This window comes from Heloderma suspectum, chromosome 5 (genome assembly GCF_057233095.1).
Source record: "Heloderma suspectum isolate Gila_16-S chromosome 5, 16-S_ref, whole genome shotgun sequence".
NCBI classification, from domain to species: Eukaryota; Metazoa; Chordata; class Lepidosauria; order Squamata; family Helodermatidae; genus Heloderma; species Heloderma suspectum.
This window is the reverse complement of record NC_139462.1, coordinates 232,521,219-232,537,160: the sequence shown is the minus strand read 5'-3', so window position 1 is coordinate 232,537,160 and position 15,942 is coordinate 232,521,219. Positions and strand designations below refer to the sequence as shown.

General features: G+C 49.3%; 1 protein-coding gene across 1 annotated transcript in view; it reads right to left on the bottom strand.

Annotated features, from left to right (window-relative positions):
- Positions 1-13,805, bottom strand: part of LOC146345320 (uncharacterized) — a 62,377-nt gene extending 48,572 nt beyond the window's left edge. Inside the window, exon 1 of the mRNA XM_084859840.1 lies at positions 13,509-13,805. Coding sequence (XP_084715966.1) covers positions 13,509-13,805 — 297 coding nt within the window. The remainder of the gene's footprint in view (positions 1-13,508) is intronic.
- Between the last annotated feature and the right edge of the window lie 2,137 nt (positions 13,806-15,942).

Sequence of the window (15,942 nt, the reverse complement as noted above, 5' to 3'; positions counted from 1 at the left end):
TTTCTTTTGGAATACTGATCTTCAATTTAGGAATCTTGTCCAATGGCTATCGGGCAGGATAGGATAGCTGTAGGGAACTTCCATGTTCAAAGACAGTCTATCTCTGAACACCAGTTGTGGGGACGTCCAATGGCAGAAGGCCACTGCCCTCATGTCTCGTTTGTGGCTTCCCACTGGGGCCTCTGGCTGGCCACTGTGGCATACTGGGCTAGACGGGCCCTTGGCCTGACCCTACAGGACGCTTCTGATGTACAGTTTTGAAGCTCACAAAGGATGAAGGGGGGAGTCACAGGGCTGGCACACGTGGACATGGATGGTACGTCCCTGATGGCCACTATTCTACACACGATGGCTGGCCATGGAACGCAAGAACAGGCCCCAATGAAAAGCCCTGCGCTCGAGACGATATCGGATAATTGCACTTCTTTCTTTATTCTACTTTTTATATCACTTAGGGTGCCATCCGATGCATGTTTAGACAAAACAAGGTCCTACAACTCCCAGCATGGCTCACTGCGGCATGCTGCGAGTTGTAGGACTGTTTTCTGTCTAAACATGCATAGGATTGTACTTGGGGGGAGCAATCCTATGGCGGTTAGACTCTGTCTACAGAGCCATAGGATTTTTCTGTTTACCGTCTCCGAGCTTGCGGACAGTGCTCGGAGCCAGGAAACTGCGCTCCCCGCCCTTCCCCCTCGTAGCCTGTGCAGTGAGAACCACGGCAGCTGACTCTCTGTGTTCATAAAACGGAGCACGGAGAGGGTGAAAAGGGGGCATTCCTATGGGCGGGGAGAGGAGGAGACTGTGGAGGCCCCTTTCTGTGGCTTCCTGTGCGGTCTTCAGGTCCATTCCCACCCCCTCTCCGAAGCTCCAGCTAGACGTGCGGAATGGCACACCTAGCCAAGAATGCAGGGTGGGTGGATTGCGGAGGAGAGGATCCCCTCTGTGCTCCGCCCAACCTGTATTGGGTCGGTGTCAGCCTCCAAGTTCAGAGGCTGATGTCCATCTCAATAGGATCGCGCCCTTAGTATCATGAGATCTCAGAGCTGTTCACACTAATCTGAAGGTTCTGTCTGCCGCACTGGATCTGCAATGTCCGTTCACAAACACCAGTCATGAATGGAAGATGCCGTCATCAAGTGAATCCTACGCATGTGGGAACAAGCCAGGGCTGGCGCCAGCATCGACCATCCTTAAATGATGGCTGGGAGCGCTGCCAATGCCTGGCTTGGACCCCACTTAAAAAACAAAATCCAGCCTGTGCGCCGACTAGTGCTGGGCAGCCGGGTACAGCCGCCACCATTTTCCCTTTCCACCATGCTCCAGAGCGACACCATGTCAGAGGCCTTCCAGAGAATTTAAACGGTGCCAAGCCCCAGTCACGTGCCACTGCTCAGAGTGCTGCTGAGGGCCGTTTGCTGAGGGCCCCCCCACACCTGGAACAAGCTCCCATGACTCGTTTTTTCAAAGATCACATTTGCCACTGCGTGTGCTGCTAATATAAGTCTCCCATCTTGCTATCAAAAAGGCCCCCACACACAGCATGGAATTTCTCCTGTAAAAGCCGTGCTGCGATATTTCCTATCTGATGGCTGGAAGTATTTAGTCACCACACGTTAGCCAGCAGCATTGCAGAAGAATGGAAAGAAAGCACATTCGGTTTTACAGGAGGAGATGTAATCATGGGGTGAGGTGGGGGCGTCTTTCATGGCCTTATGAATCTCTGTAGGGGTAAAACAGGAAGGCTCCATGCTGTGGTTTGCATCCCGGACGAGTTTAAGAACCCTTTGAAGGGAAACGGAGTTTAAGAACCCTTTGAAGGGAAACGGTTTAGAAGCTCTCTGGAGAGTTTACAACCCAGTGAAAGTAATTACGCCCATTACTCTGCTAGGCACTGAACTTATACAAGGACAGATGCTTGGATTGCTTTGCCAAAGATTGTATGTGGAGTCGGAAAGGCTGGGATAAATCCCAGAACAATTTATGACTCAGCAAAGGCAACACAAACAGGGAAATTGAGAGAGTATAACACGTGGGACCCTGCAACAAAATGCGGCAGCATGCAGTGCTTCTGTTCAGCGTTTCAGCCACTCTGTTATTCCCCTCCTGATCTTCCATCCCACGCCCACACCCCCAAAACAGTCAGTCAGCAATCCACGCCTCCTGAGCATGCTTACACCTTGCTGGGCGGATTGTGGGTGTCGTCGTGTTCCCCCCACCCACAAGCCAGCTGATACATCCCTCTCGCGCACGGGTCATGCTACTTCCATCAGTGGAGAATGTGTTTCTTACTAGTATATAGGATGTATAGACAGGTTGCTGTTATAAACCTCCCAGAGAGCCTTGGCTATTGGGTGGTACAGAAATGTAATAAATAAAATGCTGCTGCTGGCTGGGGTTGATAGGAGTTATACTCCAGGAAACTGCAAGAGGGGAAGGCGCTTGCATGTCATGAAACAGAAGAGAAAAAGCGGTCTTGGGTGCAGTGGAGGCTGGTGGGTCCGATGTCCATGGGGCGGTGAATCCGCTCCGGGTTTCAGTCAGAACCAGTCAGAGCTCTAAAGGAGCTATCCAAGGCGCGGAGCACCTTGGATAGCTCCTTTAGAGCTCTGACTGGTTCTGACTGAAACCCGGAGCGGATTCACCACCTCACGGACATAGGACCCACCAGCCTCCACTGTGCAGGTGCCTGAAACATGTTTTTTATTCTGCCCAATGCATTTCGGAAACGTCCTTCCTCAGGGGCCGCTTCTCTTCCTTCAGCTGTATCGAAAAGAACCCACTGGAGCATTTCAAGTGAGAAGAGACACTGGAAGGATCCTTTTCAATCCATCTGAAGAAAGAGAAGCGGCCCTGAGGAAGGACATTTCCGAAACCCGTCGGCCAGAATAAAATGTGTCTTTTTCAGGCACCCGAGAGCTCTTTTCCCCTTTTGGTTTGGGAGCTGTTTTGGTTTGGGAGTCCTAGTCCAACACATCTGCAGGGCACCAGGCTGGGAAAGGCGACCGAGATGACTCCGCCAGGGTCGGAGCGTCTGGTCCTCCTGCTGCCCAGCGCCTCTGTCAAGACCCCAAGTACAAAAGGGCGGATGGCAGGGAGTCCTCTGCAATAGTGTCGCCTGCAGGGTCGGCCGCTCAGTAACACAAGCCAGACGGCTCACGCAAGATAAGACAGCTGTGCACTGCACAGGAAGAAAGCTCCCCGAGGCTGCTCGCCAATCCAACCGCGGGGTCACCCGCCCGTCCCAGCCCCAGATAAGGCAGAGCGCCGAGACCCAGAGGAAAACAACAAAAAAACTCTCCTGCGCATTCCAGTCCGATAACCTACTAATCCAGCCTCCTCAAGCTAGCGCCCCCGCCCACATGTTCTGGACTTCAACCCCCGTCAGCCCCATCTAGCATACTCAATGGACAGGGACTATGGGAGTTGGAATCCAAATCATTTGGAGGGCACCAGGTTGGAGAACGCTGTAGTAAGTTATTTATTAGAGTTGCATACTGCCTAACTGGCAAATGTCTTTGGGGCGGTTTACAATCATAAAACCAAACAATAACAAAATAACCAATAATAATAATGATTTTTAAAAGAAAAATTAAAGTATCGAAATAATAGCATATTAAACATTCAAAATAGTTTTTTTAAATCAAGGAGCCAGTAATAAAAGCAACAATCAGAGCAACAGATTAAAAGATAAATTCCTGCTTAAAGAGGAAGACCTTAGCCTGGCATCTAAATTTATACAAAGATGCCAGGCGGATCTCCCTGGGAAGGGCATTCTGCAGATGGAGGCCACTACAAAGAAGGCTCTTTAGTTCTCAAGCTACCACAGGATTCTTTGATGTTCTTAAATAGGCATGCACAGCTTGTGATCCAGCATGCTGAACCCAGCCTTCTCAACAGCTATGAATGGTAAACCTCCAGCTTTTGCAGCCAGGAAAGCAGAGGGCCCCTTGGCTGGCCACAACCTGTGGCTGATGGACTTGCATGTGTTGGTGGGTCAGAGGCCACCCAGAGCTGTTTCTGAAGAGGCCTTTGTCATGATGGGAAAGTGGATAGAAGCCCTATGCAGCTGGCCCAGGTATTTTTAATAGATGTCTGTCTAATAAGAGCATAAAAAGAGTCCTCCTGGATTGCACCAAGGGCCCACCATATTCCCACAGGGGCCAGCCAGATATCACTGGAGAGCCCACAAGCAGAGCAGGAAGATCACGGCCACCCCGTGGTTTGTCCTCAGTGTCTGGTACTGTGAGGCATCCTGCTTCTGAACAGAGAGGCTCCACTTAGCTATCGTGACAAACAGCGGTTGAGAGACTTCTCTGCGCCTATGAATTTATGTAATGCCTTTTAAAAGCCCTCTGAGAGGGCGGCCATCACCTCTTGCAGCAGAGAGTTCCATGGCTTAACTCTGCCTTGGGTAAAGAAGTTCTAGTATTATGAGAGAGGGGGGAAAAGCTCGTCTCTGTCCATGCTCTCCACAGCATGCATCATTTTATAAAGCTCCATCATATCCTACCCCCCTTAGGGTGCAATCATGGGCATGTTTAGACAGAGAAAAAGTCCAACAAGTCCCAGCATGGCTGGCTGTGGCATGCTGGGAGCTGGAGGGCTGTTTTCTGTCTAAACATGCATAGGATTGCGCCTTAATCATCTTTTTCTGTTCTTCTAAACAAGGTGTGAGCATCATGCGGCCCCCATTGCTCCCCTCCCCACCACTACTGATTTTGTTGCAGCGACAAAAGGGTTCAAACTCTAAATGAAACTCTGAAACGGGAAGATCTTGGGAAAGAGGGCACGCCAGCGAGACCGCACGCCAACAGAGCAAGGCACTTCCCTGCCGTGGGCAGCTGCTGCAACTGAAATGCTGGTTGTTCTTCATATGTGGGGCCCGCCCAGAATTCCCCAGTCTGCTTTGCATCTCCACAAGCGTGCAAGACAGATCCAGAAGTCCGCGCTCCTCCCCAGCTGTTGCCTTCCCTAGCGATGCCTGCCAACACCTTCCTGTGATCCTCTGAGGTTTCTTTGGGGACGGCATGTGGCTGACTTGGTAGCTAACACACCTTGACATAGTGGCATTTTCAAGAATTGCTTTGTTGAAGCTTTAATTCCAGGCGCTCCTAAGTGGTGTGTGGTTCCCTGGCATCCCTCCCTGCCACTTAAGGGTCACATCAGTTGTGCAAAGATCAGCCAAGAAAGAGTGGGTGGACATCTTGCTCTGTCACCTATGCGGGTTTGGATCAGAATCATAGAAACTTGGGGGACGAAATGTGCCTGAAAGTCCTATAGTCCACCCCCCGTCCTGAGGCTCAGATGCTGTGAAACGGCAAGGGAGCAGGAGGAATTAACAGAGTTCTCTACTGCCATGGGGAGAGACGTCCATCTCTTTGTCTCTCCGGCTATAACAGAGGGGGTTGAGAGGTGAAGCAGGGCCATTCCACCAGCCCAGCTGAAAGACCTGCCCCATGAAGGTTCCTCCTCCCTCAACTGTCCCCACCAGCAACCATTCCGGCAGGCTATTGCAGAAGGAGAGGAGAGGAGAGAAGCAGGGCCATTCGTCCAGCCCTGCTGAAAGCCTACTTCATGTTTTCCTCTTCCCTCCCCATCCCTTTTTCCTCTTGCACCATGCTTTTTTAGATTGTAAGTCTACAGGTGAAAGAAGAAAGTGCAAAAGCTGGGTTGCAGTTAAACCTCAAAAAAACCAAGATTATGGCAACCAACTTGATTGATAACTGGCAAACAGAGGGAGCAAACGTGGAGGCAGTGACAGACTTTGTCCTTCTAGGCGCAAAGATTACTGCAGACGCTGACTGCAGCCAGGAAATCAGAAGACGTTTACTTCTTGGGAGGACAGCAATGACAAATCTTGATAAAATAGTGAAGAGCAGAGACATCACACTGACCACAAAGGTCCGCATAGTTAAAGCAGTGGTATTCCCTGTAGTAACCTATGGCTGCGAGAGCTGGACCATAAGGAAGGCTGAGCGAAGGAAGATCGATGCTTTTGAACTGTGGTGCTGGAGGAAAATTCTGAGAGTGCCTTGGACTGCAAGAAGATCAAACCAGTCCATATTCCAGGAAATAAAGCCAGACTGCTCACTTGAGGGGATGATATTAAAGGCAAAACTGAAGTACTTTGGCCACATAATGAGAAGACAGGACACCCTGGAGAAGATGCTGATGCTAGGGAAAGTGGAAGGCAAAAGGAAGAGGGGCCGACCAAGGGCAAGATGGATGGATGATATTTTGGAGGTGACGGACTTGACCTTGGAGGAGCTGGGGGTGGCGACAGCCGACAGGAAGTTCTTGCGTGGACTGGTCCATGAAGTCATGAAGAGTCGACTGACCGAATAAACTACAACAACAAGTCTACAGGCAGGGACCGTCTTGTTTAACTGATTGATTTGTAAGCTGCTCTAGGAGGCTTTCTGGTTGAGGACAGTAATAAAAAAGTCAAAATACATAAACAAATATGGAAGCAATAACAATTAAGACATTCCAAAGCTTGAGTTGTTTTAACATCAACCAACCAACCCAGGAGAGATCCATTCCAGGCTGCAACCAGTCTCACCTGAAACCTACGCAAATCTATTGCTGGCTGTGTGATGGGCCAGTATGATTTGTCCCGTCACAAGGCTAGCAATAGATTTAAAGCAGCACTCCACAACCTGGTGCCCTCCAAATGTCTTGGACTGTGCTGGCTGAGGATGATGGAAGTTGTAGTCCAACACATCTAGAGGGCACCAGGTTGGGGAAGGCTGCTTTAAATCAAGCAATTGATCAGCAGTCCTATGCCGGAAGGGCCATGTAAATCCCAACCCGCCCCACCCAACCGTGCCTGCAGTTTTTCTTTGGTAGTTTTCTAAACATGCAATTGTTTTAACAAGAATAGCATCTGCTAGGGGAATATCAAAAAAGCATCCATCAAAATTATTGAGAAATTATTCACCCTTAATTTAAATTTAAAACAAAAACACAAAGCTCCAGAACTCCGGCATTTTGGAGAATAAAACAAGAAACAGGCCATCCAGCTGACAAGCAGACGATGAAGACCCCCATCCCTGCTGGTCGCGTTTTTGCAGCGAGAGAGAGCAAAAGGTTACAGCGGCAGCAAAAGGTTACAGCGGCATGCGGAACCAGAATGGGAAACCCAACCAGCCCGCCCTCCCCTCTGGGTGAAGGGGTCGGAGTTCACAGAGGGGCCATCTGTCTTACATTCATCAACTCATGGTTAATTTTTAAACTGAGAGGTGGCCGGGGTCAAATCTCCCTGGAAGTGGTTTTCTTTGATCAGGGAACCCTTCCCCCAGTCCCAGCTACATGGGGAATGCACTGCGATCACTCAGCTACGAAGGAAACACACTCTGCATGTGCTCAGACATACTTTTGCCTTGACATCATTCATTACATATGTTGCAGGGATCACATTTGACATGGAAAATGGCTCCCAGGTCCTGGCAAACCTAGGAACATATGAAGCTTGGTCAGTAACATTTGCATAGCTCAACCATCTCACCAATAAGACGTAAGACAAACTCAAACAAAATCAGATGAGGACAGCAAAGCTGGTGAGAGCTCCAAAACCATTTTGAAGAGAAGATGGAGGCTTCGCAACCACAACTGGCCCAATGGCACAGGCAGTCATTTGGGACGGCGATACAGTGGCACTCCGACGTCCTCTCCAGGGTTCCCAGAGATTCCTCCCCCGTGGAGTGGACAGCATTTCTCGGACTGCGTGATGGAGCCTCCTAAGGCAGGAAAACCTCTCGGGACTCGTTGCCAATCAATGCAAGCCCATTTTCTTTTCAGAACCTTATTGATCACTTGCTGCCATTAAACTGTCATGTGGAACAACAGCCCAAACAATTCAATGAACAGGCCGCTCAAATCAGCCATCCTGGAATGCCTCGTTCAAAAAAACATAACAGGCTTTCCCAAAAGCAAGCACAGATAAGCACTAGCAACTCCCGACAGGGAGAACATTCCAGAAGCCCAGAATGTGACAACTCTGCTCCAGCATGCGACACCTCAAGGTTTGCATGTTTCAGATGGAAGGTAGGCTTGCAACCCGGAGAGCCGACCTTATCTATAAGGGCACGGACACATCTGGATCTGGTCATTCACACTACTCCCTTACTGTGGAGCAATTCCAAAGCCCCACTTGCTTCAGCAGATGGGAAAGGAAGAGTGAATTACAAAGCCAGGAAGACACAAGTCAGGCACAGTGATGGCACTTTCTCCCATTGCACTGGTACCATTTACGGTAGAGGAACACTCTCTGGGTTGCAACCCGGTACCTCCCCAACCCACACCACGTTGTGGTCTCTTATGCAGCTATGCTAGGTAAACATTTTAAATCGACTCTTCCTCCAAGGAGCTCTGGATGGTGTCCATAGTATGTGAGTCGCTCCTGCCATGTTATCCTCACAGTAACTGTGTCAGGTAGGACAGTTAGGCAAGGAAATCATGACTGACTCGTGGTCACCCAATCAGCTTTATGGGAAATTAAGGGCTTCAACCCGTGTCTTTCCATTTCACTGCCTCTGCTTAAATCAAATGGATGTTAAGTTTATTTTTATAAATAGTATCCCAGTTTGGGGGCTGTCTACTGTTTATTACAGTTAGGCAGTATCCTAAGTACACTTAGGATACAATCCTATGCATGTTTAGACAGAAAGAAGTCCTACAATTCCCAGCATTCCCTAGCCAGCCATGCTGGTTGTAGGACTTTTTTCTGTCTAAACATGCATAGGATTGTGCCCTTAAAAACATAAGAAGAGCCATGCTGGATCAGACCAAGGCCCATCTAGTCCAGCATTCTGTTCACACAGTGGCCAATCAGTTGTTGACCAGGAACCCACAAGCAAGACATGAGTGCAACAATACTCTCCTGCCCATGTTCCCCAGCAACTGGTATGCATAGGCTCATTGCCCCGACACTGGAGGTGCCTTCGATAGCCTTATGCTCCATGAATTTGTCCAATCCCCTTCTAAAGCCATCTAAATTGGTGGCCATCAGTACGTCCTGTGGTAGCAAATTGCATAGTTTAACTCTGTGCTGTGTGAAGAAGTCTTTTCTTTGACCTGTCCTGAATCTCTCACCAGTCAGTTTCATACAATGACCCTACTGGGTGTCTAGTATTAGCAGTGAGGGAGGAAAATGTCTCCCTCTCCACATTCTCCACGCTATGCATCATTTTGTACACCTCAATCATGTCTCTGTGCCTCAGTGGCAGAACTCATGCTTTGCAATGCAGAAGGTTCCTGGTTCAATCCGCAGCATCTCCAGGTAGGGCTGGAAAAACTCCTGCCTGAAACCCTGGAGAGCCACTGCTGTCAGTCAGTGTCGACAGTACTGGCCTAGATGGACCAAGGGTCTGACTGGGTATAAGGCAGCTTCCAATGTTCCTCCACTTACTTGCGTTTTTTCTAAGTTTAACAGCCCCCTTTTCTTAAGCTACACAGAACTCGGGGCCATTGCCCAAAAAAGAGTGCACACCCCTCCTCCCGTAGAGCTGGGCTCCAATGTGCAGACTGGACACAAGGCTTTCTTTCCCAGTTAAGGAGCAAGCGGGCAGGAGTCAAGAATGCGTTTAGCTGACAGCTCCTGGCAGAGGTGCAAGAGCTACAGGTGAGAGGCTGTCTGTGTACAGGCCCTGATCCCACCAGGTAACAGGACACATAAAAAGTCGGTTCTTTACTCCAGATGAGTAAATGGGATAGGCCAACATCTACCCACATAACCTTTTCAGATGGCAGAAGCACTCCATAACAAGCGCATCCATGAATCCAGGCCTGAGCCAGAGGAGAAAGCCCACCTGAGCTCAATGAGTCTGACTTAATCCTGAGAAAATATATTCAGGATTAGAGCGAACATCTGACATCTTATGCACACTTGAGAAGGAGTAAACCTAGAGATGTGAAGGCCTGGCAAACACCCAGAAAAAATGGAGAGAGAAGTGTTGTTTTTTAATCCCCCCATTTGGGGGGGGGTGTTCCAGGCCTTCACTTCTCTATGACCATAGTGGGGCTTACTTCGGAGTAAACATGTGTAGGAGGGTGCTTCCAGATGGAAGGGTACTAGCAATACCAATCTGAAAGCATTGTGCAATTATCCCATCTTTTTCTCTGTAACAGATTCTCTGTGGTAAGAAACAAAATGGGAGAGGCAGTGGGGGGAAAAGCCATGGGAGGGTTATGAGTGGAAGACGACAAGGTCTGGGCCCTTTCCCTCGCAAAATTCAATGTATGAGGCAGGGTGATGGCTTGATAAAAGCATCCCACGCTAGTCCAATTGGAATGGAAAAGCTTTACTACGATCAGCCACAATCCTATGATGTCACAGAACAAACAGAACAGAACATAAGAGCCGTGCTGGATCGGACCAAAGGCCTATGTAGTCTGGCATCCAGTATCGGGCCAACCATATGCCCATGGGAAGCGCATAAGCAAGGCACGCACACAGTTTACCACTCTCCCATAGTGGCCCATCAGCAACTGGTATTCAGAGGCTAATTGTGACACCAGAGGTACAATACAGCCATCATGACCGGTAGCCACTGATGGCCTTATCCTCCCTGAAATAAAGTCAAATATAGAAAAAGCTATGGAACACGAGAGACTTCAAGGGAACAGGTTCAGATTCAGTACAGAACTGTTCTGGTTCCAATGCCTGTTGCAGCATCCCAGCGCCCTCCCACAACCCAGTGCCTGCCAGATGTGTTCAATGACAACTCCCGGCAAACCAGCGATGCTGGCTGGGGTTGATGGGAGTTGTTGTCCAACACATCTGGAGGGCACTGGGATGGGGGAGGCTGAAGAATTTCCAGAGGGACATCCGTGTTAGTCTGCCGCAGCAAAAACAATGAAGAGTCTTGTGACAGCTTAAAGACTAACAGAATTTATTATGGCCTACGCTTTCAGAAAGCAGTCCAAGAAAGCTTATGCCATAATAAATTTGTTCGACTTTAAGGTGCCGCAAGACTCTCTTGTCATTGTCAGTGAAAAAAAGCAACAGAAAGAAAGGACAATACTGAAGATCACAGAGCAATTCCTTAACCACACCACGTCAGACAGAAAACAAGGGAAGAGAGCTGCATCTTACCCTATCGTGAGGCCAGGTAGAGTGGGAAGTAGCTGCGGCAGCCCGATCAGGTGGAGCCAACCAGGACGGAACTGAAAATGTCTGAGCCGCCCCTCCCGAGTGAAGACCCTGGCATTCAAATTACCGCCCACCCAAGGAGCCTGACAGTCTTTGATTGGTGGTGGGTGAACTCATTGATCCCGGGGAACTCGGGCAATTTTTTCCATCTTCCTAGCAACTACAAAATCACTTCCTTGAAGGGTGGCTTGGCGTTCTCGCTCCTTAAAACAAAGCTGATGAAATCATGCTGATTAGCAGCACCTCATATCATAGCCAAGAGGGGGCGGGGGGGGGGATCCAAAGTCACGCACCATATAAGATTTTAAGAGGCCTCCCAAATACGATGCCAAGCCTCCAAGATGGAAATCCACTGTGGTTGGAACACATCCAGTCACCAAAGCACCAGCAAGACAAACAGCAAAAAATTCACACCATCCTAATGCCTTGTTGTTTGGCCCAGGGAAGAGAGAGATAAATCTGGAAGGTGGGAGTCAATTTCCATTTCCTCCAAGCCCTTGCTGTGCAAGTCATTACTTCTCTGCCTCAGTTGCCCACCTGTAAAATGGGCATAATGAATGACACAGGGCTGGACACAAGGCTGGACACAATCCAGATTGTAAAATTCTTTGTAAATTAGAAGGATTATATAAATACATTTTAACCCAGGCTCAAAGGGCGTTCACGGTGAACACGCAAGCACTTTATCACAAGCACGGACTTCAGGTGTGCACGCTATTGCTCAAATAGTTTTGGGGCGGTTTCACAGAGGTGGGGTGTAAAACTGCAGTCTGCATTCACACAACCAGCTTATCACAATCACATTTTGAACCTATTCTGAAGAGAAGCACGATCAATCTGAGCTCAAGAGTAAAGTGAAATGCTCTGAGGACCAGAATGTTATAGAATCCCAAAAAAATTAAATCCTCTAAAAAAACAAAAACAAACCACAAGATCATGTCTCCACAAAAATCAAGAATATTAATTCATCCAGGTTCTTCATTTATTATAATATTTCCAGCAGTCAATGATTTGTGATCAAGCAACTGTTTATCTGGAGTAACTGATAATATTTGTATTCATAAGTAACTGTCCTCTTTATACAACTGAGAATAACCTACCTTTCCATTCCACTCGAAACAGCAAGTTACTAGTATGTTGATCTTCAAAAGAGGCACAAATTAGGCATAGCTACATCTTCAGCATGACCACTTTTGTCCTTGCAGGCACATACCAGCTTTTGAATTAAACAGAACTCTTTGTCGCAGTTGGCATTCTGCCCAGTTCTATCCAACTGGAAAACCTGCAAGTTCCTACACCCCTAGAATTTGGGGTCAATTAAAACAACAACGCTAAGTCCTATACACCAACTTTATCTCTTAAATCCAGTAACTATTTTCTGGCCGGGTGTACTGAATCCACACAATAGTAGCACATACTCACTGATGTGCCTATGGAGCTTGACAGAGAATCAGCTCTCTGATCCTCTGGGGAACATACTAAAATGAAGGACAGCAAACAGCCACTACAATATCCATCAATTCCTTCCAGATTGTTACAGGAATGCACTGCATTTCAGAATGAACGCATTATGCCCAGAGTGATAAGTTGCTTGCTTACACAGCAGATGTCAGGGACTATCCACAAATGGCCAAAGAAAAAAGTATCACCTGTTCAACCGACCATTTGGAATGCCATCTTGCTTTGCTACCCAATCTATCCTTGTGAGTATAAGAGCTCCGGAAAAGAAATGGTGTTGCACTGTGATAAGTCAAATCACCATTCTGCAACCAGGCACTCTCCAGATGTGTTAGGCTACAACTTCCATCCTCCGCAGCCAGCACAGATGGCCACACAGGCTGGGAGCGAGTTGTAGTCCAACACCTCTGCAGGGCGCCGGGTTGGGGGAAGCGTGCATTAAGGGTGTGAGGTCAGGGCTGGGGATGGTGGGACTTGTAGTTCGACGCATCTGGAGGGGGCCGGGTTGCAGAAGGGTACATTAAAACGAAACACAGCTCAGTGATCTCCGAACACGTGGATGCGTCGAGGTGGCAGGGTGCGCGAGGCACATGACAGAAGACATAAGTTTCCCAAATTCCTGGGCAAGGCAAGCCAGCCCGTGTCAGGAATGTGCTCTCCGTCACGCCGCCCATCAGGGCCCAGCGCCCCGTATCTCTCTGCCCTCCGGGGGTAACATCAGCTGCCAATTCCTCCTGGGGGCGTGGGAGTCGCTTGCATGGCATGGCATGGCATGGCATGGCATGGCACCGCGGGCGGGCGGGCGGGCAGGCAGGCGTGCGTGCGTGCGTGCGTGCAGCCCCCCAGTCCGGTGCAAGCGGGCACACACCCAGCGCGCATCGCTCCCCAGCCGTACCTGGAAGGCAGCCTCCGCTTCACACGCCTCGCCTCGTCCTCCAGCCCCGGAAGAGGGATCCCCGGGAGATCCCGAGATGATGCCCCCTGCGTCGGGATCCATCCTGGTCTTTCGGATCCCTCCCTCCTCCGCTGAGCTCCGCTTGCATGGACCCCCCTCCTCCTCTCTTGATTTGGGCTGGGGGCTTTCCTCTGCGGGGCGTCCTGAGGGCAGGAGGAGGGTCCCGCGGGGACCCCGGGCGGGCGGGCGATGCCTCCGGGGGAAGAGGCGCCCCGGAAGGCAGCCGCTCGGGCTCATTCAATCGCTGCGGGAGCTTCAAACAAAACGCAGCGCGCAGCGCGCGCACACGCGCCACGGCACAGCAGGGCTGGGAGCTGTAGTTCCCCCTCCCGGCTCCTCCACGGGGCCCCCGGGGAGGGGAACTACCACTCCCAGCAGCCCCCTCGCGCCGGCCGGCGATGGAAGCTGCCTGGCCATCGCTCAGCCGTCAAGCCTGCCTCGGCCGCGCGCCCGCGCCCGCCCGGTCGCCCGCCGGCGCCGCCGATGGCATCGCGGAGTTTGAGGCGCCTCTTCCCTCTGCCACCCTCCCCCGACCCGGCGCCCTCCAGGTGCGTTGGGCTACAACACACATTTTCCCCACCACTTTGGCTGGGAGTTGTAGCTCAACCCATCTGAAGCGCGCCAAGTTGGCGAGAGCTGCTGTATCCCTTTATCTGCTGCGTGGTCTGCAGAAATTCAACAGGTGAAAGCTTGCCCCCGTCTTGGGCGCGCGGGGGGGGGGCACTAGTTTGGCGGCCACTGTGCAACCACCAACACTGAGTCTGCTTTGATCCGAACCAGGGTTTGCCTCCAGATTTGTTTGGATTGCCTGCATTTCAGATATCATTCTTTCATCTAATTCATTTCATTTATTACGTTTCTGTGGAGAAGGGGACGGCAGAGGATGAGATGGCTAGATAGCATCACCGATGCAATGAATATGGGCTTGAGCACGCTCCGGGAGAGAGCGCAGGACAGGAAGGCCTGGCGAGCGATGGTCCATGGGGTCACGAAGAGTCGGACACGACTGAACGACAACAAAACCACCCCAAAGCCAAAGCTCTCTGGGTGCTTTACAGAGATTGAAGACCTTTAGAACATACGATACCGTACATAATATAAAACCAGTTTTACAGACAAACATATAGACAGCAGACACATGCACGCTTGAACGATTTTAACAATAAGAAATGAAATCCCATGACCTGATTAAGAAACCTCATCATGTCCTCCCAAATGCCTGAGGGTAGAGGAAGGACTTAACCTGGCCCGGAAAAGATAACAGGGTGGCACCAGGCAGGCCTTGCTGGTAAGGAGGGGAAGGTTGCCACTGAGAAGGCCCTCTCCATTGTTATCACCATCATTCTTATTAGAGAGAGGTACCAAAAATGAGCATCTTGTGGCATTTAAAAAAACTAACTTTTTGCAAAGATAGTTGGGAGTCTGTCGGCATGTAAGATAATGATCAGAGCCTGGGGAGCAAAGCCCACAAAACCTTATGCCAGAATAAATTTATTCTTTGCTGAGGTGCCACAAGCCTCTGTGGTTTTGTTTATACATGAAGGGTGCTTCCAGACAAGGCTTTTATCATGTAATTGCCCTGCCTCGTTCATGGAATGTCAGGGGGGATCCACATGATTAAATCTGGACTTTGCTGAGTGATATCAATCAATCGTTCCGGTATTTAGGAAACCTTTAGCTACCAGTTAACCATCTATAGCCGATTCATACACTTCATTCAAAGGATACGCCAAAAATTGTTTCGGGATGGATTCAGTTTTGGGTTTTTTACTAACAAGAATTAGAAAGGGAAAAATATTTGGATCCATTTTTAATTTTTATTAAAAAAAATTACTTCTTATAACATCACATCAAAATTGAGTTGGAGCTAGGATCTGCCTTCCACTCACAGAAGGTCCCTCCATCCAATTTTGGGGGATCCTCCCCTCTCCCCCACAGCTCAGCCCTCTGAATAGCATTTTCAGGGGGCTGAAGGGGCTGCCATGGGAAGTAGGCGGCAGGGAAGTTCACTTCCCCCAGCACAACTGATCCAGCATAAATCTGGATACAATTCGCAGCATACATTTTTAAAAAGCCATTCATGGTATTATAAAGGACAGTATGTTACATATTAGGGAATTTGAATTATCTGTCTATAGTTCAGTACTTTGGAAGCATTTAGCTCCCCGTTTATCACTTAACAGCAGTTTAAATACTTCTAAACAAAGCGTACACCTAGGATTGTTTTTGGTGGGTTGCAATCCAGGTATTGTACTAATAGTAATTATACTACAGGAATCTTTGAATACAATTCTTTCATTTATAGATACAAATATATAAGTTCCTAGTTAAAATACAAATAGCAAAGTACTTACATGCAATTAAGGGCGCAAGC